Source organism: Portunus trituberculatus, chromosome 49 (assembly GCF_017591435.1).
Source record: "Portunus trituberculatus isolate SZX2019 chromosome 49, ASM1759143v1, whole genome shotgun sequence".
Taxonomy (NCBI): domain Eukaryota; kingdom Metazoa; phylum Arthropoda; class Malacostraca; order Decapoda; family Portunidae; genus Portunus; species Portunus trituberculatus.
The window spans coordinates 9059254-9082689 of NC_059303.1; the positions used below are offsets into that span (position 1 = coordinate 9059254).

The 23436-nt window shown below is 40.9% G+C and overlaps 2 protein-coding genes across 8 annotated transcripts in view; one reads left to right on the forward strand and one right to left on the reverse strand.

Annotated features, from left to right (window-relative positions):
* LOC123499144 (protein shisa-like-2A) overlaps positions 1 to 2734 on the reverse strand; it is a 242311-nt gene extending 239577 nt beyond the window's left edge. For 4 of the 7 annotated variants that reach the window (XM_045246815.1, XM_045246814.1, XM_045246813.1 and 1 more), the window contains exon 1: positions 2448 to 2728. The gene's annotated coding sequence lies outside the window, so the exon portion shown is untranslated. Of the gene's footprint in view, positions 1 to 2225; positions 2308 to 2447 lie in introns of all 7 variants that reach the window. The other 3 variants (XM_045246809.1, XM_045246810.1, XM_045246808.1) reach the window with 3 other exon arrangements.
* Positions 1 to 23436, forward strand: part of LOC123499143 (syntaxin-18-like) — a 65854-nt gene that overhangs the window by 31297 nt on the left and 11121 nt on the right. Inside the window, exons 3-5 of the mRNA XM_045246806.1 lie at positions 13811 to 14070; positions 20735 to 21010; positions 22642 to 22839. Of these exons, the coding sequence (XP_045102741.1) occupies positions 20735 to 21010; positions 22642 to 22839 (474 nt within the window). The 5' untranslated portion in view covers positions 13811 to 14070. The remainder of the gene's footprint in view (positions 1 to 13810; positions 14071 to 20734; positions 21011 to 22641; positions 22840 to 23436) is intronic.

The following is a 23436-nucleotide window of genomic DNA, read 5'->3' on the forward strand; positions in this document are numbered from 1 at the left end:
CTCTCTCTCTCTCTCTCTTAACCCAGCTGATTCTTTTACATTTCCCACACACTCACTGACCGCTTCCTCCAGTTAGTCATCCAGTTACTCTCCTCCTGTTCACTTATACAGATGCCTTTACTGATTAGTCTCCTCTAACTGACCCGACTGGCAGACTAACTGATATATATATTTTTTTTTCTATACACTCATTGATTACTTTCTTCACTTCGTCATCCAATTACTTTCCTTCGTTCATGAGATAGCTTCACTGACTCAGCAATTCTCTCCTACTGAGTTGCTGACTACTTTCCCGGCTTGATCATCCAATTAGTCATCTTCCCTCATCCCTTATTTACTGACGCTACTACTTGCTCATTCACCCTCAATCATTCAGTCACTTCCTCTCATGCACCGATACCTACCTAATCACTTAATGAGTCTGTGATTGCTCTCCCTCGTTAATTACTGAATCGCTCATTGACACCTGCCTGCCTCCTGCACCGACTCCCCTACACTCACCTCACACACTCACACGTCTCATTACTCATCTCTCTTCTCACGAGCTTCACTGACTTTACTTCCTTGTTAACTTCTAAATCTCTCACTATTATACACATATACCCACCTATTTGTCTCTTAAATTATTTCAGCTACTTATCTTTTTCTTCAGTCCATCCATCTCCTTTCCATATACCTTTCCATATATTAACTACTGGATCTCTCACTATTATACATATACACCCACGTACTTGTCTCTTTAACTATATCAACTATTCATCTTCCTTCATTCTATCTCCCTTTTCATATATCCAATAACTCCATCTTCTCTCCATACAGCAGCAGATCCTAAAGATGATAAACTTTATATAGTAACTTACCTACATCTTCCAGCGATCCATTCTCCGCAATCCCTGTATCATTAGTAGACACCCTTGGCCATATTTTTTTTGATACTACCCGTCATAAAAACACTTAATCACCGATGCTGAACCCTTCATGTACCGGGACTGGCAGTTGATCGAAGGGAGGGTAATCTACTGTTCTTGTCCACCTCGGAGCCACGATTTTATCAGCGCCTCATACCGCTGCCATAATGTAAAGGAAATACAGAGGTTATTTTTACCATATAGGTTCCCTCGGGGCGGTGTGGACACTCGCTACGCTGCTGTCAAGGTCCAAGAGTCAAAGTTAAAGGGCATAATCACTTTGGTGGGGATTATTCTAGCTTTGGTACGTGCTCGCTGAGATGTGACCCGGCCCTCTGTGTGTGTGTGTGTGTGTGTGTGTGTGTGTGTGTGTGTGTGTGGTTGGGGTTACACGTACGGAAATGTAATTAGCGGCACACATGGCGGCGTGGTGATGAAGTGCATCGCTTGTGGTGTGCATTTAGTTACCGGGGTTTATGTTTGTTCTGTTCTGTGTCCCGGTGGAGGCAATACGCGGGTGTTCAGTGCGGCGTGTTATCCATCAAAAAATTCTTCCATCCGACAAGAAGAAAAAACAGAATACAATATTGCTGGTCGTGACCGAAATATAAAGATAAAATAATGACAACGGAACGTCCAGTTATTGCCGATATAAAATGTGAATGTAGCGAATAAAATGATTGCTTCCATACGTGATCAAATTTCGAGATCTTTTCATGGACAAAATACGAGTTGCATCCCAGCCTGCAGAGAGCTGCGGCCTGCACACGGCGGCTCAGGAGCACTCTTCCCCCGCGACCCACGCTATATGCAAAACAGCCGCCGTGCTGAGAGGACGATAAGTAGATTACTCACGCACCTAAAAATATCGAGGCGCTAAATTATCCGTGAAACTAGGACGGAGATAATGCTGACAGCACTCCATCTTTTATCGCAGCACCGGGATGGACATTATTACGTTCTGCGAGCACCATGTAGCACACTCGCCTGCTCCACCACACTCACATCGCGGGAGAATAATAGGTGTAATCAGCCACACTCCGCGGCACATGCACTGAACCAAATTACCAGCTGACGTACATTTCTTTTGAGCTCCAAACATTGAATAGCAAATTTGATGAAAACATAATAAGCTTCATGAATACCATCCTGACAGACACGGGAGGCAGTGTGGAGTGACTTCCTGGCACCATAACAGGGGAGTTCTGGCTAGCCATGAGCCAGGGAGCCAACGAACCACGCCTCTGTGAACACCAAGACCTCTGACTCCGCACTCTGCACTCACCAACACACTCACCCTAACCTAGATTTGATTACCTTCATCGCAGCCATCTTCATTTATGCTCCAGCGAAACGGTCCATAACGGGGAAAAATTCATCTAAAAAGTAAATATTCTCACTAAAAATAAAATCATAAAAATTCATAATCGTCCTGTACGGAGGATGAGAGACAGTTCTAAAAGGCACATTAACACTAAGCTCAGCAGCAGCGTGTCTGTTCAGCAGTTCACACACATACACACAGACACACACACACACCTGCACATGGGAAGAGTCACGTGTGGCCTGGTGTCAGTTCAAGTCCTCCGTATTGTTCACCTCAAAAAACCACACAGTTCACGGGGAAACAAATCGCTTTTAATTGGCTGCAGCAAGACGCCTTCCCACCACAACCTCCCGCCCAGCAAGGAGGCGTCAGCTACGTACGTTTTCCTTCATCAGCAACGCTAAGAGAAATAAAACCCCACAGGCAGCGTCGCGCCTCCCGAGTAACGGAGGGAGCACCAGAGAGGCAGACTATCACCTCCCTCGGCCTGAGTCACACTGAGGCGGGCCAGGGTAGGTCGGGGCCCGGCATTACCCCTCGTCGCTGGCCCCGCCCACCCTCGCTCACGCCCACAGACAGCCACCTGCACGCCCACGTAGTCACCCAAGCCCACCTCTGACACATTTAACTTCTCTTTTCTGACTCCATCGTGCTCTAGTGTGGTCGGCCAATCAATATTCACCAGTATTGAGAAAATCTTTGGACTGTTAACCCCCAATATCGAATAGCTGAGTGTTATGGATGAAGGGAGGGGAGGCAGGGCGAGGTTGGCGTGGTGTGGTGAGGCGTGGTGAGGCGTGGTGTGGTGTGGTGTGGCGAGGTGTGGTGCATGGTGCTGGGAATGAGAGGTGGAGGCAATGAATGGTTTAGTGAGTTAGTGTTGAAGGCATCAATCACCGTCCCTCCCCTATGCAATTCGTCTGTCTCTCTTTCCCCTTCACCACCACCAGCACCACCACCACCACCACTGCCACTGCCACGCTGTCTGCTATACACTGTCACTGCGCTATAACACTGCACGAACTATTACCACCACTATTCCACTTATATACACGTTCTCCCACTTACCACTACTACTACTACTACTACTACTACTACTACTACTACTACTACTACTACTACTACTACTACTAATACTACTACTACTACAGCTACTACTACTACTACTACTACTACTACTACTACTACTACTACTACTACTACTACTACTACTACTACAGCTCTCTCAAACTCATATCATGAGCCTCACAATTATCATTACTCCCTTTTAGAATTACTATCTTACCCGCACCACACACACACACACACACACACACACACCGCAGCACCAGTTATCTCCCTCTCCCATCAGCATCTTCGCAACTGCTCTCACCATACATAAACACGCACATACATACACAGACCGCCGCCACCACCCTCCCGTCGCCACCACCGCCGCCCGCCGCCGCACCACTCAGCATCCTTCTCCTTTATGGCTCACTGTTGAAAATACTACGTCTTGCTCAAGGCGGTAAGGAAGAGACACAGCCTTTAGGGAAGACTTAAACATTTCTCGTTTTCTCCTTGTCCTCTCTCACCACTCCTCTTGCCTCGCCTCGTTTCCCTTCTTGTTCCTCGCTATTCGTACAGTCACGCATCTTTCTTTTACTTTTATCTTCTATTTTTTCTTGTTCTTGTTCTTGTTCTAATTTTTTTTCTTGTTTTTGTTCTTCTTCTTCTTCTTCTTTTTACTCTTTTGTTTTTGTCCTTCGTCTTCGTCTTCGTCTTCGTTTTCTTCTTATTATCATTATTATTCTTATTCTTATTCTTCTTATTCTTATTATTATTATCATTATTATTCTTATTCTTTTATTCTTCTTATTATTATTATTATTATTATTATTATTATTATTATTATTATTATTATTATTATTATTATTATTCGTCTCCTTCTCCTTCTCATTCTCATTCTCATCCTCCTCCTTTTCCTTTTCCTTTTCCTTTTCTTCATCCTCATCGTCTTTCCTTTCTCCTCCTTCTCCTCCTTTTTTTTCCTTCTTCATTTCCGCCTTCTCCTTTTCCTTCTTCGTCTTCGTCTTGTCTTCTTTTAATAGCATCAAGAGTGTTGTTTAGGAATTAGCGTGAGAAACTTTTATAACATGCAACTGACAACGCTAAGATTTTAAGTTCTCAAAGTTAATGAACGTTCATTATATTCTCAAAAATGTACAAAAGTGTATCTTTCCTTAAGTGTCACGTTCATTAAGTAAGATTCCTCGTTAATCATTATTCGTCGTCAGTTTCATTAGCTTTCTGAGATCACAATATTGGTGATTAAATGGCCAAACATGTATACCAAAAGTTGCTTATAAGTGCAAATTAACAATCTCAACGAAAAATATTAAGTAACTAGATAACCATGAGTGGAATAATGTTATGAAAACAGTCTGACATGATTAGACACAAAGTTATTACCAGTAAACGTACCAATCAAACTCTCCTCTAAAGCTTTGATCGCCTCTATCTAACACGCAGGACCAGACCGGACCATATACATAGTTAATGGCGGTTGGGAGACAAAAACCGGACCTGCTACTCGTGGGACGGTGAATTTCAAGACAGATTCCCACGTCCCACACACGCACTGCTGCTGAAGGCTGCTCCCAGAGATTACTCAAAGCAGTAGCCGCCTATCACTGATTAACAAACCTCCCATCACTCACTCCAATGGCAGCCACTCACTCACTACATCTTCCTTCATGTATTTCCGACACACATCATCTTGCCCCATCGTCTCTAATGCCTCCAGTCTCTCTTGAGTACTCATTCGCGCCACTCCTCACGCTTACCATGCCGCCTCCTCAGTCACTCATCCGCGGTGCCATTCATCCCTTGCACAGTTTAGTCATCTCACCGCCAGACCTTCTCATTAGCCATTCTCCATCACTCTCACCACCGTCTCACCACATCTCCCCATACCCACTGCCTCCCCATCCACCAGCCAGCCAGCAAGGCAATCTTCACTTCACTATTGCCTGCAGCCACAGCCTTGCCGCCACAAACTACCTCATCCTAAGTGGATCAGAAACTTCCCAATGATGCACATTAACATAAATGAATACGCCTTCCACACACACCCGGCACGAAATCGCCGTAATAACACTTTTCCAATGCAATAACAGTCAACGGCGCCATCAGTGACTGCCGTGATGCACTTAATGCCTAATATGTGGCGCCCTAGTAACCTCGGCCAAGCACCGTCACCACCACCATTGCAGCTGCAGCCCCCTCCGTCACGCGCCACGCAACACGCCCCGCCTGTCTCCGTGAACCCCTCAGGTGATTTTCACACTACGTCATCATCATTAACACTCATAACACTGCAATATGAAGCCTCCAGGTCGCTCGTGCCACCTCAGGGAATGGGAACGTGACTGCTGCTCACGTTTCCCCTGCTCCTCACCCTTGCACGTACCTCACCCCTGCTGCACTCCTCGCCTCATCCGTGTTGTTCTCCTTTTCCCACGCAGCTTTGCTGTGCACTCAATAACCAATATATAGCTGAGTGCCACGACGCTTCTTCCTACTCATGCTGATATAGGAAAAATATATAGTACGTGTATATCTGTACCTACTATATATGTTTCTCTATAGGCAGAGGTGTTGGGTAACAGTAATGAGTTCGTATCACTGGCTCGCTCATGAGCGCGCGCACACACACACACACACACACACACACACACACACACACACACACACACACACACACACACACACACACACACTTGTCTTGTGCTGCCAAAGCAAGCATGAGTGAATATTTGTTTACTAAAAGCCACACACATTATTGCATTCGTTATCATGCAGCTTTACCAATTTCGTTTTCACTGTTCATTTTCTCCATCACTTAAATCATTCCCAAGTTTATTGAGTCTGCTTTATTGTACTACGTTCTCTTCAGATGCATTTGCTATACAGGTAAACATCTGTTTTTTTCTGCTCACATTCTGCCTTTCTCCATTGCACAGACACAATCCAGCACAAAGCGTTGAATACTAGACCATTATCGCCTCAGCACGAAGGTTCACGTATATAATCCACCAGACACTTGAATCACAACACTTCACCCCGCTCATTAATGAAACACGGAAGTGTAAGTGTTCCCGCTTTTTTCAGTTTTCTGCCGCCAGAGGTAGCCTATCTGTGTTACCGAGTCAGCAGTGTTACCAAAGCCAATGTCGACATCCTTTATTTTGTTTCTATTCTATCATTAAAATTTTCTAACTAAAGTTGAAGGTTGATAAAGCCATTATAAATTGACAACATCCAAGATAAATAAAGTTCGTTGAAATTCAAAGTCAAGGTGTCATCAACTGTCATACTTAACAATGATAAGTATAGAGTGTACTGTACTGTACAGTACTAACACGCACTATGTGCCCCGCCCCGCCCCGCTCTGCCCCACCACGCGATCCATACAAACACTCAACCTTGACGTTGTACTACTCGAATTGTCCCGAGTGTGTGTGTGTGTGTGTGTGTGTGTGTGTGTGTGTGTGTGTGTGTGTGTGTGTGTGTACATAATACAGTTCAAGTGTAAGTAGGTACATTTGATGTCTTCGCCTTTAACATCATGTGGGTATCAAGGATTCATGAAAACATGATGCATGATAGATACACGTTGGCCAGATGTGAGATTAATCAAATGAACAATTTTATACTACTGTGAATCTTGTATTGATTTAAAAAAAAATAATAATAATATATATATATATATATATATATATATATATATATATATATATATATATATATATATATATATATATATATATATATATATATATATATATATATATATATATATATATATATATATATATATATATATATATATATATATATATATATATGTGTGTGTGTGTGTGTGTGTGTGTGTGTGTGTGTGTGTGTGTGTGTGTGTGTGTGTACTCAAGAGCTCGGAATATATGAAAGGATAAATTTAGTAGCTATAAATATATTCCTTTTCTTTATGATAGTAATGCAAGGCAGTAATATATCTACACTCTATATTCATATTTGATAAAAAAATTATTGATAACATAAGTCAGCATATCAGGAGGACACACTGCTCATGCGTGTTCCTTGGCCGTGGAGGATTACAGGGAGACGAGAGAGGAGAAAAGACCTCTTAAATTCATACCGAACAAAAAACATACAAAGAAAAATTCAAATACGAATAAATATGAAAAAAAAACATCTTTCTTCCAGCCATTGGCAGCGTTATGGTAAGTCGGTGTGAGTGGCAACCATCACGTTTCCTCTTGTGGCCAGCGAGGAGGGTTTTTGAAAATGACCAGTGTCGTTCAGTGATCAAGCAAGGAGCCGCCCTCTGAATGGTGTTCCTCTCCACACCAACAGACACTTCCTTGAACTGTTCACGCAAGTCACGACTAACAAGTCACTCTTCTTTATATTCTGACCACTGCCATCCCTATCGCCACTATTAGGACTACCACAACCATCACCATCTTTATTAGCCTCTGTAACTTCACTGCATGACAGAATTGATTAGATAGGAGTAAATTACATTTTACTAAGCTCAGAGGATTTACTTGTATATAATGAAAAATGAGTCTTGCAGATTATACTGGAATAAGTCAGTGAAGGATTCTTTGAACTAACAAATGTTATGTTTATTCAGTTTATCTAAGTCATACTAATATATCTCGTCTTGGTGTTGATTTGAAAGATTATTGAATCTTGCTATGATCATTTTAGAATTATTAAGATAGAGTGCACATTACTTTGGCTGTACACGACATTATAAAACTAAAGCACAGCAGCATAATGATGTGGTGCCTCCAGTCCCCCGCACTTAACACTGTTCATGCCCGCGTTCCTCGAAAACCATCCTGAAACTTTCGTGGTCATCATGCGGTTGCCTCCTCCTTAGCTCCTTTCCCTCCCAGACAGACCAGGCCTCCAGTACTCCTGATCCCCGCCGCCCCGCCTAAGGCACGCCCACGTCACCTCCTTTCGGTCGGACGCCCCAGTTTTACCCACAAATGGGATTTTTGGAAGCCCCGCTCATCAGCGTCCCTCCTGCCTTCCCTTGCCTCCTTCGTCTCATTAACATTGCTGATTGGACCTTAAAATTTCTAGTGAGTGTCTCCCCTCAATTACTCACTGATGAGTGGAAGATATTTACCGGTGCTTCTTTCCCACGGGTACACGCCGCCTGGGTACAGTAAGGCCCCACTTGTTGCTTTTTTTGTGGCGCGGTGTGTATGTGTGTGTGTGTGTGTGTGTGTGTGTGTGTGTGTGTGTGTGTGTGTGTGTCCGCAGTATCTTTCGTCATCGTGCCATATCACGTTTTTGTTTTTTTTCCTTTTACCTTGGTTAATGTTACTCGTACCAGCGAAATTGAGCCTGGAAACTGTGGCTGCGGTACATCACTTTTGTCGCCGCGCTGCATTACGGTTTTTATTGGCGGCGTGGCAGTCCCGGCGGAATTCTGGAAACTCGCTGCTGGACATTACTTCTGCTCTTGCTTTATTCACGGATTTTGCTCCCACGTTGATTATCAGCCAGTGAATGAATAGGAATAAATGGACATGTAGAAGAGAACGGTAATTCGTGAACACCTTAACGAACTATACTACAGAAATGTATATGAATAAGAACGACACTTAACAATATAGTTTAGTAAATACCTCCTCAATCTAAACTTTAATTAAAGTGAACGAAATATTTCGGTAAAGTTTATACAGTAACGTTTGCATTATATGTATACTCGTAAATCTATTGTATTAACTCCATCTGTAAACTGCTAGAATATTGAACGGTGACTTAATATGCATACGTTCATAGCGTTATGTGTCACCTCCGGCCTGTTGTTCTCTTGTGATAGATTAAACTCAGTCAGTATACCTCCACCATTGTAACCTGCTCCACTTCTCCCTCCACATTCCCTTCATCACCACCTTCACAAACCACTTTTTCTTCTTCCCTTCCATATACCTTCTTCCTCTCCACTTACCCATTCCCTTCCATCTTTCCCCAACATTATCAATATCACTACCACCATCTCCTCCTCCTCCTCCTCCTCTCCTCCTCCTCCTCCTAGCGTTTTTATTAATTAGTTCTGCTTTTACCTGCGATCCTCGTCTCCTCTTCCCTCCAGTACTCCATTCTCTTCTCCTTCCTCTCTTTAGCCACCTTCTTTTCCTCCGCCTCACCTCTTCCCTCCATCTCACTAACTTCCACTCCTATCATCTCCTCTTCTACCTCCTCTCTTTCTTCCCCCATTCCCACCATTACAACTATACCCTCTCCTCCACCCCCTCCACTTTCAATTACTTTTTAACCAGTAGTTCTGCTATCATCTTGTCCAATCTTCCCATCTCAAGCAATATAAAACTTAGTCTAACCATAAAAAGAAGAAAAGAAATGGGGATAGTCATGGTTGGCAATAAAGAAAACGTCAAACTGGTGCCAGCAAAGTTATAAGCTACTCAAAAAAGAAAACGAGAATATGAATTACCAAGGCGCCATCATCACAAGATATATTCGTGGTGGGGCGGCGAGCGGCGCGTCCCCAACAAGACTACACACCAAGGGCAGAACATCACCGCCCCTTCCCTCCAGATCGTGCCAGCCCCGTCACTTCCAAGCTACACTACCCATAATTCAAACTGTTGCCAGTAATAATACGCATCATCTCAGGATTACCACAGCTGCATTTCATTTCGTTGCAGCAAAAAAAAAGTTTAGACTATCGGGAAGAAAGTGGTGAGTTGGTTCTTTGTGGCTGTCGAGAACCATGCAAAAATGAATAAATAAATGAAAAAGAGAGAAAAATAGAAAGATTAAATACGTACTTTAGTTTTTCAGTCAAGTTATCCGTATCATTAGATGTCCGCGGGTATTCAGAGTTAATTTTGTAAGTCGGTTTTGAATAGTGAATGTGTCTGGACGGACGCAGCTTCATCAGCCTCGTCATGCGTCCGCTGCGACTGACCGTCGACGAGGGCAGACAGGGAGCCGTGACACTCTTTCCCTGCGACGGCTTTTCCAACGTCTTATATCGCTCACGGCGCCCACTAAGCCTCCTAATTATACGTTTGAAATAAATTGAAAATATAGAAATAACACAGCCATTAATAACTGCATGATTACGAAAACCACACACACACACACACACACACACACACTGAGGCCTATCCGAAGATCAGAAATAATGAGCTCTGAGCTCGTTCCGTAGGGTAACGTCTGGCTGTCTCGTCAGAGACTGCAGCAGATCAAACAGTGAATCACACACACACACACACACACACACACACACACACACACACACACACACACACACACACACACACACACACACACACACACACAGATTGCCAGTGACTGTTGGAAGATACCAAAATATTGACAGAGATGAAAGATTCTGTGATAAATGTAACTCCGGTGCAATGTTGTAATCAGGAAATATCACAAGCACGTGAGCACGTGATTTGCTAAGCTATTTTAGGTGTCGCCCAAGCAGGGAAAATTTATTATGTTAATGCAAACCAAAAACATAGCACTTATGTATAAATTGGTAACATTATTGAACGTAATATTCAAAATCTTTAGATAGATTAAAGATATATATGTCAGGTATTGAATAGTATTTATTATTTTGTAAGAGATAAAGGAGCTGTGCTCCATACTTTTGTTAAAAAGTCTGAGCAAATAAATTCTTTTCAGTTTTCAGTTTTTTCACACACAAAGAAGAAAGGTTATGAAAGGCACTACTTTTAGTCATTGCCAACCAAACGCTCGTGGTTCTGTTGGTGCTGGCCGGGTAGTGAGGTGCAAGCTATATAAGAAAAATAAGGAAAAAAAAAATGCATGGGTGTGGGGTTAGCGACGGCCCGGGACTCAGAGATGCTGTGTCAAGGTAATTTCTTTTTCAGTTAGGTTGCTTATCTCGTGAAATATCAACAGAGCACGTATTAGTTACCTGTCACTAATTTGCGTCTTATATTGCTGTCATCATCTGTTTCTATCATGATAAAGTTCACATCAGTTTGGGTTGTTAGTATCATTATTATTGTGATTATTATGTATTATTACTAAGTTTCTTCTCTCTCTCTCTCTCTCTCTCTCTCTCTCTCTCTCTCTCTCTCTCTCTCTCTCTCAAGGTTGACATCTAAGCCTAAGAGAGTTGATGAGGTACAAGATAATTGACAACATAACTAAGGGGTATCGTATCTCTGTGTCAGCCTGGCTCTATATAGTGGGTGAAGCGGTTAAGGATCTGCGTCCCCTGCGCCGTCAGGTCGTGAAGGATCAAGCAAGGGAGAGATGAAGGCCAGAGAGAAAAAGAGGAGAAAAGAGACGCGAGGAAAACTGCAGTGAATTAGGCTTTACGTCTGGCATTTGGTCACGAAAAGTCAGCCACAAAATTATTCACTCTTATTTTTTCATGTAGTGTTCAGCTTTCTTGAATCATGATCCTTAGAAAAGTTGCTCTATTTTTCTTGCTTCCTCACCATCTGAGTCTGAAATGTGGGTGGGGATCACACGCTCGCAAACCACCACCCCCCTGGATACAGTGTTCAGAGGTAGGAGGGGTACAAGAAGTCACCTTGCCTACCTAGAGTCACCCCAGAATCTTTTCTCAGAAGCAAATCTTTAACTTACCTTTCCGAGGCGCCAGACTTGTAACGCCGGCCATCATACAACTCTACCTCTCTCTATCATTGGCTACCCTCACAACTTTCGACTTGTTAGTTTTCATTTGTGACTTGCAGTAGGTCATCCATAAATTTAATCCTTAGCCGACATATCACTCCTCCTTCATCTCATCTATTATAAGGAAACAACAGCCCTCAAAACTTGTCTCAATATAAGTCCTTAAAACTTCACTTGTTGACGTCTTAAACATTTCATCAGCTCTCCAAACTACGTGTCATGCGCATCACCTTCCTCCGCTGCATCTCTCTCTCTCTCTCTCTCTCTCGTGTCATGCGCATCACCTTCCTCCGCTGCATCTCTCTCTCTCTCTCTCTCTCTCTCTCTCTCTCTCTCTCTCTCTCAACACTTTAAAGAAGCGCAGGATCACTCATATTTGCAATTTAGCATATTGTTTTCTTAGTGGTGAATACTGGGTGAAGTGTTCTCTAATTAGAATTTCAAGTAATCCGCCAGCTATGAGGCAGGAGTGTGTGATATGCATACTGCATTATATACACCATTACCACATGTGTCCATGACGAGCACTATTGCTAGCTTATTTATACAGTTCTGCTGAAATCCCAGATATTTCATGATATTTTTTGTTGCAATGACAAAAATATGATTCAGTATCATGTAAAACATCTCAAGAAACACTAATGCTATGATATATGTGGAGATTTGTGGTTAACGTCACTATATGTAGTATTAGTATGATGAGTAACCGGAGAGGATGTTCACTTGCAAATAATCCGCAACCTGCAGCTATAGACACACCGGGCAGTATAGATAGTATGAGACGCAGCAACGACCCATTCACGTGGACATGCGCGTCAGTCAAAGGAGACATTGATGAATAGAAAAGCAAATTAACTAATGAATAGGTAGATTAACAAATAGATACATGAATTGATGGATTGTAATAGACTAAAGAAAGCAGTCCACACCACCTGCACACCACGCTCTGAAGACACACGGCACGCCTCGCCCTGCCAGGAACAAAAGAAGTCTTCATGATATATTATGTGAGGTGACATGAGGCGAGTCTGATGCTTCTGACGTATTCCATAACTTTATGTAAGTATGTATTTAAATATGAAACGCTGAAAAGAAAATGAAAGTTGTCCTTCCTGTTACGTAGTTCAACTAACCTAGGTTCACTGATGAAATTATGTTGGGTCTGTTTTTTCCATTTCACCTGCTTCTAAGAACTCCCTCCAAGCTGCTTTTTTCCATGTCACCTGCTTCTAAGAACTCACTCCAAGGGGATAAGCTTGATAGCGTTCAACAGATAGCAGCAATCCGCCTCATAAGCATAAAGGCAACTGAGAAACTTGTGCAATAATCGAGACTGCAGCAGATCTAGATAATAAAGGATTTGTGCACGGTGTGGTGACCTCACACCCACATCTGAGCCCGCTGTGAGCAGGGTGCGCCGGATAACCACTTCGTCACAGCATATCTCACAGTCACAGTGATCTACATAGGCGCAGACACACAATGAACTACATAGGCACACACACGCAATAAACTACGTAAGCACAAACACACAGTGAACTACATAAATGAACACACGCACACAGTGTATACACAAGAGCAATTTAAACTTGTGCAATCATATTCTCTGTAACTCCTTTAAGTAATATATCACGGTTAGTATACATAAAATAAGCTTCGGAGAAAGAAAGGACGCACGGAGCTTCTTCGATTAGTTTATTCCTGTGGTCACACTCATACACATACAGACCTCTAGCCAGGGGGAGTCTAGCAGAGTCTACCCTATTCCTTTACTATATATTTTTTTCACATATAAGAAAAACACCAATAAAAACCAATAATTTCAACATAATCTTCTTTTTTTTCTTACAAGATAGGCAGATGGACCGAATCACACAGGTGGTGAGCCTGCGAGGGCCGAGGAAGGCAGGGCCGAGTGAGCCAAGAAACGAAAGCGTGTCGTGTCGTGAGTGGCGGTGCTGTGGCTGTGACAACCTGCATATTGTGCATAGACCTGAGAACTGCTGCCTTCACCTGTGACCTGAGGCGAGGCTGTGGGTCGGCATCACGTCGGTAGGCCGTGTTATGCTCAACTGACACAATCACGTACAGTGTGTCCTCCCAGTGTGCACAGTGAGTATGCAGGCAGTGGTGTGTGTGTTGTTTTGTTTGGTTACTGACTCCTGATTGAGGAGTTGGCTCGTGTGCAGCCAGATGTTGCCTTATTAGCAGTTACCCTTGCATTGCAGTCAGTGAGCGGGTCACACACCAATCATGTCTGTGCAGTGTCGTGTCTGGCTTGGCAAACCATCACTTTATTGGGAGGAAATTATTACTTGACATTATGCACCGCGAGCTGCTGACTTCCATTTATTTTGTTGGGTTTAGAATGAATCTAACACATTTTTTGCCCCACTAAACCATACATAATGTTATATTGTTCCGGAGTATTTCATTGAAAGGTAGATGAACTTTGCTTATGCCCCAAACTCTCTATTCCAAATTAAACTGTTTTCCCTGGTAGTTTGCGGTCTTTTGGGATTAATCTGCATGTTATTTTCTTGCAAATAAGTTTTTTCATTCTTTTCCTCCACTCTCAGAAATTATACTATGTTCTGCAGTAAAAATAAGCAGCAGATAAATATGAAAATGACCAACATCTATCAGAAAAATAAAGATATTAGTCATCATCAATAGGTAACATGGCAGTAACAATCACAGTGTTATCTCAAGAAGACTGCCGGCCACTTGCAATTGCCGCCAGCCAGCTGTCACCACCACCTAATCTAACCTACCCTAACTATTCTAATCTAATACAACTAAACTAACCTAACCTATGTTTATATTAGTTCATAGAGACTTAACACATAAAGAGAGGCAAAAGTTGCAGCTTAGACATACAAGAAGTGCTCCCACGGATAGTGCTGCCGTGGACAACACCCGCCTTCCTGCTGATACTTCTCCATGAGACACTCCTCCGACTCAGACTCCCTCAAACATCCAGACATTTTCTCAGGGACACCTAACTCATTGTTGCACTGTTTTGTATTACTAATTGCACTTGTTGACTCTTGAAGGAATAGGTGAATTATTTATTTACATTTTTTACCCATCACAATTTCTGTTTTAGGCAGAAGTGAAATTTGGTCACTACCTGGTGTTCCTTCATCTTATGTTGACCCACCCAATTAAATGTTTGTCAGAAAAAGATGTTGAAGGTTTGGTTTATAAACTGTGTTGGTTTATGTCTCTAACAAACTGTTTTACAGAAATTGATACACACTCCTAACACACTACCAGTTCTTCTTTCCAACTTCAACCTCAATGTATTAATTGTTTATTGTTCATCCTCATATACTGCTAATAAAAATGCTCGCCGTTTAAACATTTTTGTCTGACTTTTGTTCTGGTAAAGAAATTATTGTACTGGCAGACTTTAACCCTCTCTCAATTCAATGGGCTAATGACACACTGCAGGGGTCTTTCACCTATTGATGTTCAATTTTACCAATGTTTTGTGACTCTTGACTCAGTGGGTGAAAGAGTCTACATTTTGGAAACACTTGATTTAGTCTTGACTTCAGAGGAAGACAGAGTAGGTGAACTCTGTGTGTTACACCATTTTCCAACTGTGGTCACAATCCTCTCTGTTTCAACTGCCTTTTACAACAAGATTTAAGAACTTGCAATAGCATTTCATTTTGTCTGTGGCACATAGGGAATTATGCCAAGATAAGTGATCATTTGTCAGTTATTGATTGGGACTTCGAGTTTGCTCATCTTAATGTTAGTGACGTGTTTTGTTGACTTCATAATATTCTAACCCCTGTAATTGAAGTGTATGTTCCTCGGAAAACCTTAGACAGGAGCAATTCTCCATCCCGGCCTGTAAATCCTTCCTAAACACAGAAACAGCAAAGAAGTCATCTTTGCACAAGTTATAAGTCCCTTTGTGCCTCTCACGATAGGAACTTCGCCCTGGCAGTCTGTCTGCTGCCTATTTTTCGTAATTACAATTTCCAGTATATATCTTAATTTTCCCCTGAAAAGTTAGTCAGACTATGAATTTTATCTAAGGGATTCCTTATTAAAAACCCAAAGATGTTTCATTCATATGTAACTAAGGCAGAAAAATGTGGGCACTCCCATTGTTGGCCCTCTTAGGGATGTAAAAGGTGATATGGTTACAGACTCTAAAACAAATGGCAGATACAATTGTCAACTCTTTTGCCTCAGTGTTCACATTGTTCCACCCACAGGCTCTGCCTCCTCACCAAGCTTTTAACATAACATAAATAATAGGATAACAGAGGGCCACCAGGGCCCATCTAGGTTATCCTGTATCAGTCGCACAGCGACCTCATCATCAGTACTTAAAGATACACTTACATGTACTACACAATACATTATATACTAATTCTAAATATTTGTCCCATTAACAGGGCTAAGTCCTGCAGCGAATTCCTCTACATTCTGTGATCCCCATATATGGGGATCATGTCTTGTTTAACTTATAAAAACTATCATGCAGCACTATACATAATTATAAATCTAATAAATTTAAGTGCTTATCTAATCTGTTTTTAAACATTGTCAAACTAGTGCTATTTACAACCCTCTCTGGCAATCCATTCCAGAAGTCTACCACCCTATGACTAAAATTAAAATATTTTCTTATATCTAACCTGCAGCCTTGCTTTCTAATCTTCCTGCCATGATTTCTAGCCCTACTTCCCTCCTCTAAGGTAAAGAAAGATCTCACATCTATGTAGTTTGTATCTGAGAACATTTTAAATAACTGTATCATATCCCTCTTATACATCTCCTCTCAAATGAAAACATGTTTAATTCCTTTAATCTATCTCTATACTCCAGGCGCTTTAATGCTGGTATCATCCTAGTTGCTCTTCTCTGAACTGCTTCTAACATGTTGATATCCTGCCTATAATGGGGTGACCAGGCCTGTATGCAATACTCTAAATGGGGCCTAACATAGGAATTATATAAGCTACGAACCACTTCCTTACTTTAATAACTAACATTTCTATTTATAAAACCCAGGATCCTATTTGCCCTATTTCTTGCTTCTAAACATTGCTTTGAAAATTTCATAGTCCTGTCTATCACTACTCCTAAATCCTTTCCCTCCTCTAGCCAACATCCCTCCATCTCATAGTTAAAGTTTGTGTTGTGTTTACCTAAATGCATAACCTGACACTTTTTAGAATTAAACTCCATCTGCCACCTGTCTGCCCATGCTATCAGCCTGTCCAGGTCTCGTTGTATTCTGTAATTGTCCTTTTCACCCTGTACTGCACATGCTATCTTAGTATCATCTGCAAACTTTGATACTTTGCTACTAATTCCTATATCTAAATTGTTCATGTACACCAAGAAAAGAAGAGGTCCTAGCACTGATCCTTGGGGTACCCACTAACCACTTCCTTCCACTCAGACATTGCCCCATTTAATACTACTCTCTGTTTCCTATCAGAAAGCCATTCACTAATCCAATCAACTAACCTACCCCCTATCCCATGTAGTCTCAATTTGTACACTAGCCTCCTATGCGGTACCTTATCAAACGCCTTGCTAAAATCTAGATATATAACATCTATGCTATTTCCATCATCTAACTCCTTGGTAATATATTCTAAGATATCGAGCAAATTTGTAAGACAGGACCTCCCTGATCTAAAGCCATGTTGGGTATCTCTAATTAATCTATTCTCATTTAAATGCTCCCAAATACTACCCTTAATAATTTTCTCTAGTATCTTACATACTATACTAGTTAAACTGATTGGTCTATAATTATTCGCATCATCCTTCCTACCTTTTTTAAATATTGGTATAACATTAGCTAACTTCCAGTCCTGACAGTTTTGACAGTTGTATGAATGACATTGTCTTCTTTTGACTACATTCATAATGCTATATCTGAACTTCAGCTGTCCTCTACTTGTGTGTCTCAACTGGAGTATCTACTCCTATGCAAGGTGGTGGCGTAGTGGATAAGGTAGTGAGCGTGGGATCGGGCAGACGTCCACGCGTAGGTTCGAATCCCACCACGTACAGCCTTAAAACACTTTGCCATTTGTCGAGTGGTTTAAAGTTACCTACATGTCACCATGATACCCAGGTTCTAGGTGGTTACACTCAAGATGAGCTTGGGTGGTGATATGGGCCCTAATATGGGTACCACTATAAATAAAATTGCCTGCGCCACTAATGGGCGGAAGCTGAACAGCGCTTCCCATACACTCTTCAAGTGTGCCTACAGGCGCTATAGGCCTTACCGTAAGAAAAAAAGAAAAATGCAAATCTTGAGACCAGTAAACTCCCTCTTGATTGGTAAAAACCTTGGGTATTGTCTGTCTTCAAGAAAAGCTCACATCATGACTCTGATGTTCTGTAACTTCCACTTGTGTAAAGACAATGGAACACATTTTTAGTCAGATTTATCTATAACTATGCCCAGTTTAATAATCTGTTAAATGAAGATAGATATGGTTTCAGGCCTGAGGACCAGTTTGTTCTAACCTACCACCATATTACTTCTTGGTTGGATCAAGGCCTCAGTGTTGACTTAATTATTCTTGACTTTTCAAAAGCATTTAACAATGTGTCATTTTGTTCTTTCAGACTAACTATTAAATTTTTTTTATTTATTTATTATTATTTTTTTTTTATGTTATGGCCTCTAGCGCCTGTAGACATACTTGAAGTGTTTATGTGGGAAGCGCTGTTCAGCTTCTGCCCATAGTGGCACAGGCAATTTTATTTATAGTGGTAGTTTTCCATATTAGGGCCCATATCACCACCCAAGTGCATCTTTGGGGTAACCACCTAGAACCTGGGTACCATGGTGACATAGCTTCAAAGTGGTATGTTTTGGGATTTTAACCTATACGTGTACGTCTGCCCGATCCCATGCTCACCGCCTGATCCACTATGCCACGCTTTGTTGGATCAAGGAATTTCTGATTGATAAGAGTGTGTGTGGTTAACAATCAACACAGCCATTCAAGGGAAGTTCTTCGTGGAATTTACCAGGGCTCCATTTTGGTCCCTCTCTTCTTTCTTATTTATGTTATAACTGTATTAATCACAATATCACCTGTGCTGTTAAAATATTTGCTGATGACCTTGAGCTTTATGTTGGCATCAGCATCTCCTCTGGTCTTAGTATGTTGAGAGAAATAGCATCATGTCAAGGCAATATCTACATGTTATATCAAGTGGCTACCTCTTGGGGACTTGAAGAATTTCTCTAAGTGTGCATTATGAAGATTCTAAAGGAACTTGGTGAATTCGTCTTTACTGGGTGTCTCAGGTCATTACCTCCTTGATGGTAGGGTAATAACAAACAAAGAATCTGCCATGGATTTGGGCATCACTGTTTACCTTTCTCTGAAGTGTCACCAACGTGTAGCTAAGAAAGTACATAAGGCGAGCAGAGTGGCAGAGAATATCTTGAAGTCCACAGTGAATCGTGAGTCTTCATTCATGTTATGTCTTCACCACTCACATACGACCATTATTAGAGTATTCTTCATCACTGGAACACAGGATATTTTGGTGACTTGATAATGCTAGAAGGAGTGCAGAGAAGGTGTAATATAACAATCTATGGTATGGAACATCTTAGTTGCCAAAAATGCTTGAAAGCTTTCAATTTTTACTCCATCCAAGGCAGACTTCTTTGTCATGACACAATTATGGCATATTTTTCATGTAGATTCTTCATTAAAACCTGAAGATCTATTTCACCATTCAGCTATTACCTACACAAGAGGACATCAGTAGAAAATTTTCTGTGTTCACTCTCAGATATTAAAAGATGATTTAGCATTAGAGGCATTAATACTTGGATTTCCTACCAGAAAGTGTTGTCTCTTCTCAGAATGTCACTGCTTTTAAGGCATCTCTATCCAGTCATCTTTATGATACTTTGCTCCAGTACTGGTAATTGCTGAGTTAATTTAATTGTAACTCAACAAACATCTTTCCTTGCCTATTAGTATATTTTCTGCTGCATTTGTTGCAATCTCCATCCTAGTATTATAGTATTGTCTTTGTGGTCTTGGAATTGAGGTTAGCCCCCAAAATTTTTACCCCCCGCCCTTTTTTATTTTTTAATTTTTTTTTTATATTGGCTAGTGGTTGCCTTGTTATTTAAAAGAAGCAGTCATCACGGGTAATTTTGTGCCCGTGCAACATATGCGACACACATGCATAGGGGAACACACCTTTGTGTCATGCCTTAGTGCCTGCCTGTCCATCACACACAGGTGCGTCACTTCCTGGCATTGTCATGGCAATAAGTGAACTTGTTTCACAAAAACAGATAAATCTTTAAAAATGGAATAGACAAACACTTCTGATTGGTTTTGTAGTTGTTTGTATTTTGCTACTTAATTAAAATGTAGCAATGGCCTCATTATCTTTTATGTCAACAGATGTTGTAACTTGTTTTATTTCTTTTGTCACTTTACTCCTTTGAAAATAATTGATATATTAAGATTTGTAAAAAAAAATCTGTAACCTTCATTATTAACACTTGGTTGTGGATGAGGATATTTTAAATTAGGTATAAAATTGAAAGTTTAGATCATATATCTGGGTTCCTTCTAATCTGTTAAACTGTTGACTATAGCATACTGTTTTTCATTGTTTCATTCAGTCACATTTTTTATCATCTTTATATATTCAAGTATAAATTTAACATCTGTCCTTAATTGTATGGATTATCTGAAGTCCCATCCTGCATAAACAAGGCACCTTTCACCCACAGATGACGGTGGAAAGCAGTAGCAGTGCGGACCTCACCACACTCTTCAAGTCATGTGTGAAGACCATCCGCACCCGCAACAAGGCCATGGGGGTCACTCTGCCACAGACCAAGATCTTTCCCAGCGCCCCAACACCTTCCTCACAGTTTTATTCCCGGGCACGTGATGTGATGAGCAATATAACGAGTCACAGGAACCTCCTCCATGATCATCGCAAGAAGTACCTCCAGCACCAGGACCACTCAATGTCAGACTGTGAAAGAAGTTACATGGAAAAGGTATGAACTATAGTCTCTCTCTCTCTCTCTCTCTCTCTCTCTCTCTCTCTCTCTCTCTCTCTCTCTCTCTCTCTCTCTCTCTCTCTCTCTCTCTCTCTCTCTCTCTCTCTCTCTCTCTCTCTCTCTCTCTCTCTCTCTAATTCATTTCACATTGTCCTATCGCTATTTTTACTTCTATTACTGGAGCACAGATCACTGATTATATACTGTAACTGTCTGTAAATACAAAAAATACAAATATGGGCAGGTCCCAATGATATGTGGTATTTTGTCCCATAATTCTAATGTAGGAATCTAAATGAAATGGGATAAACTGATTAATTCTATATTACCTTAAACAGAGAGAAGCAGTAAAATATCAGTGAATTGTAATGAAAGCATGTTAAGCCTCTATACAAATACTGTCAAACATTTTCGTGCTATTCATTGTTATTGCTATCTTTTCCTATAAGTTACTGTGTTTTGAGAGAGTAAAGGAGTGTCCACATGGGTTATCACTTAGTGTAATTAGCTCAGCAATTCCAGTTGCTTAAAATGTTGCTTATTGTTCATCACTTGTTGACAGAGTTGTGCAGGATAAATGGTGCTGGAGAATCTTTGTGAGCATTGCTTATTGTGAGCTTAGGATGTGGTGCAGAGTGGCTCTCATAGTGACTTGTTAAAAGAAACATTTGTGGACCCTCAGACTTGGAGCATAATTTATTCCTGAAGGCTGTTCCATGTTTGAATTGTTTCAAGTCCAAAACTGTTTCCCCATAGGAAACAATGTAGATAATTTTAATTCGTTCCAAGACCCCAAATTTGTATCTAAATAAATAGGAATTGAACTATGTAAAATCAATATTATGTATTTACCTTTTGATGGTGACCTACATGGCAAGCTTTACTTAACCAGATATTAGGAATTTAGTGAGTGGTGGCAGCACTACCACTAGCATATTCAGTTAGTCCTTTATTTTACATCACTACAGTAGTTAGGAAATAATTTGTCAGTTACCAGATCAATGTACTTGTATAGAATATTACTCAACCATCCCACCTGGTTAAGTGATTCTGGTCAAATGTCCTGACCCCAGCTGGGAATAAGAGCAAGGCCACTACATTAGAATCAAAAGGAATTGATATTTACCTCCTGCCAACACTGCCATCCTCACCCAGATTCAGCCACCTTCGGGTTGTTCCAACTCCGAAAGTCTAAACTATTGAAATTTTTGTTCCAAGTTCAAGGGTTCACTGTATTAGCTTGTATAAAACTTGCCCCGAGTTTTAGCACACTTTTTTTAGAGCTCTATTTCTCATATTGTGTTTTTTGTAGTCTTTTTGCTTTCCCTAACCATGGATGATGCTTGAACAAATCAATGATATATAATTTGTGAGACCTGAGCTTGACAAAACATTCATCAGTCAAATTATGTAAAGCTTTGTGTGTGTGTATGAGAGAAGGGGCAAGCTGCAACAGAACAGTGTCAGTGGTAGTCAGCACACTACTGATCACACTACTGATGCCTGTGACAAGTTGAAAAAATGCCCATGCTAAAACTCCATCCAGCAACACTTTTGAGTGACATAGAATAAACAATTTGTTATGCTTCATCTGGAGTGGACTTTTATTACTCTTGTGCTTGTTTCAGGTGGTGAAGACTAATCTACGCATTATAGACGACAATATCCGCACACTCAACACTGACCTGCAGGGGGAGCAGCTAGGCTCAAAGGATGCTCAGGAGTGTCAGCAGAACATTATGACAATACTTAGAATGAACTTCCAAGAGATTAACTCAACTTTTAAACACATGAAAGAACTTAGGAAAAAGAAACAAAAGGAGAAGGTATGCCAGTGTATAAATCATGAGTGAAGCAACAAATGTCATAGATATTCATTTCATTGAATCATTGTTTTCAGTCTTATTCTTGGTAGTGTTGCAAAGCTTGTCTTTTATCAAAACTAATGTGAATGAGGAACTAAAGAATTTGACATGGATGTGACTTAAAAGAGTGTGTCATTGCAAACCTTCACTTTAAAGAAAAAGTAAATGCAGTCTCATGTAAGCCTAAGTTTTTCATGTGATACTCAGGGAACATTTTGTAGTTGATATAAATGGGTGATTTTCAGAGTAGAAGCTAAGAATGTAGATAGTAATTCTGTATATGATTTTATTTGAAAAAGGGAAAGTAAATAGATAGTATAAGAATGAAGGGATGTTGGAACATTTTAGGTTATACTGTGCTGAGCTCAATAACATGCAAGATTTTGTGTATTGAATTAGAAGTTGAAGAATTGGAGGGCATGAAATATACAGTACAGTACAATACTAGTTTTTTGCAAATAATCTAGTTTGGAGAAACAAAGATGAGTTACTTTATATATATGGCATGATCAGCCTCTGATTTGTAGAGAAATGCCTTTTTGCATGATTGTGGAATGG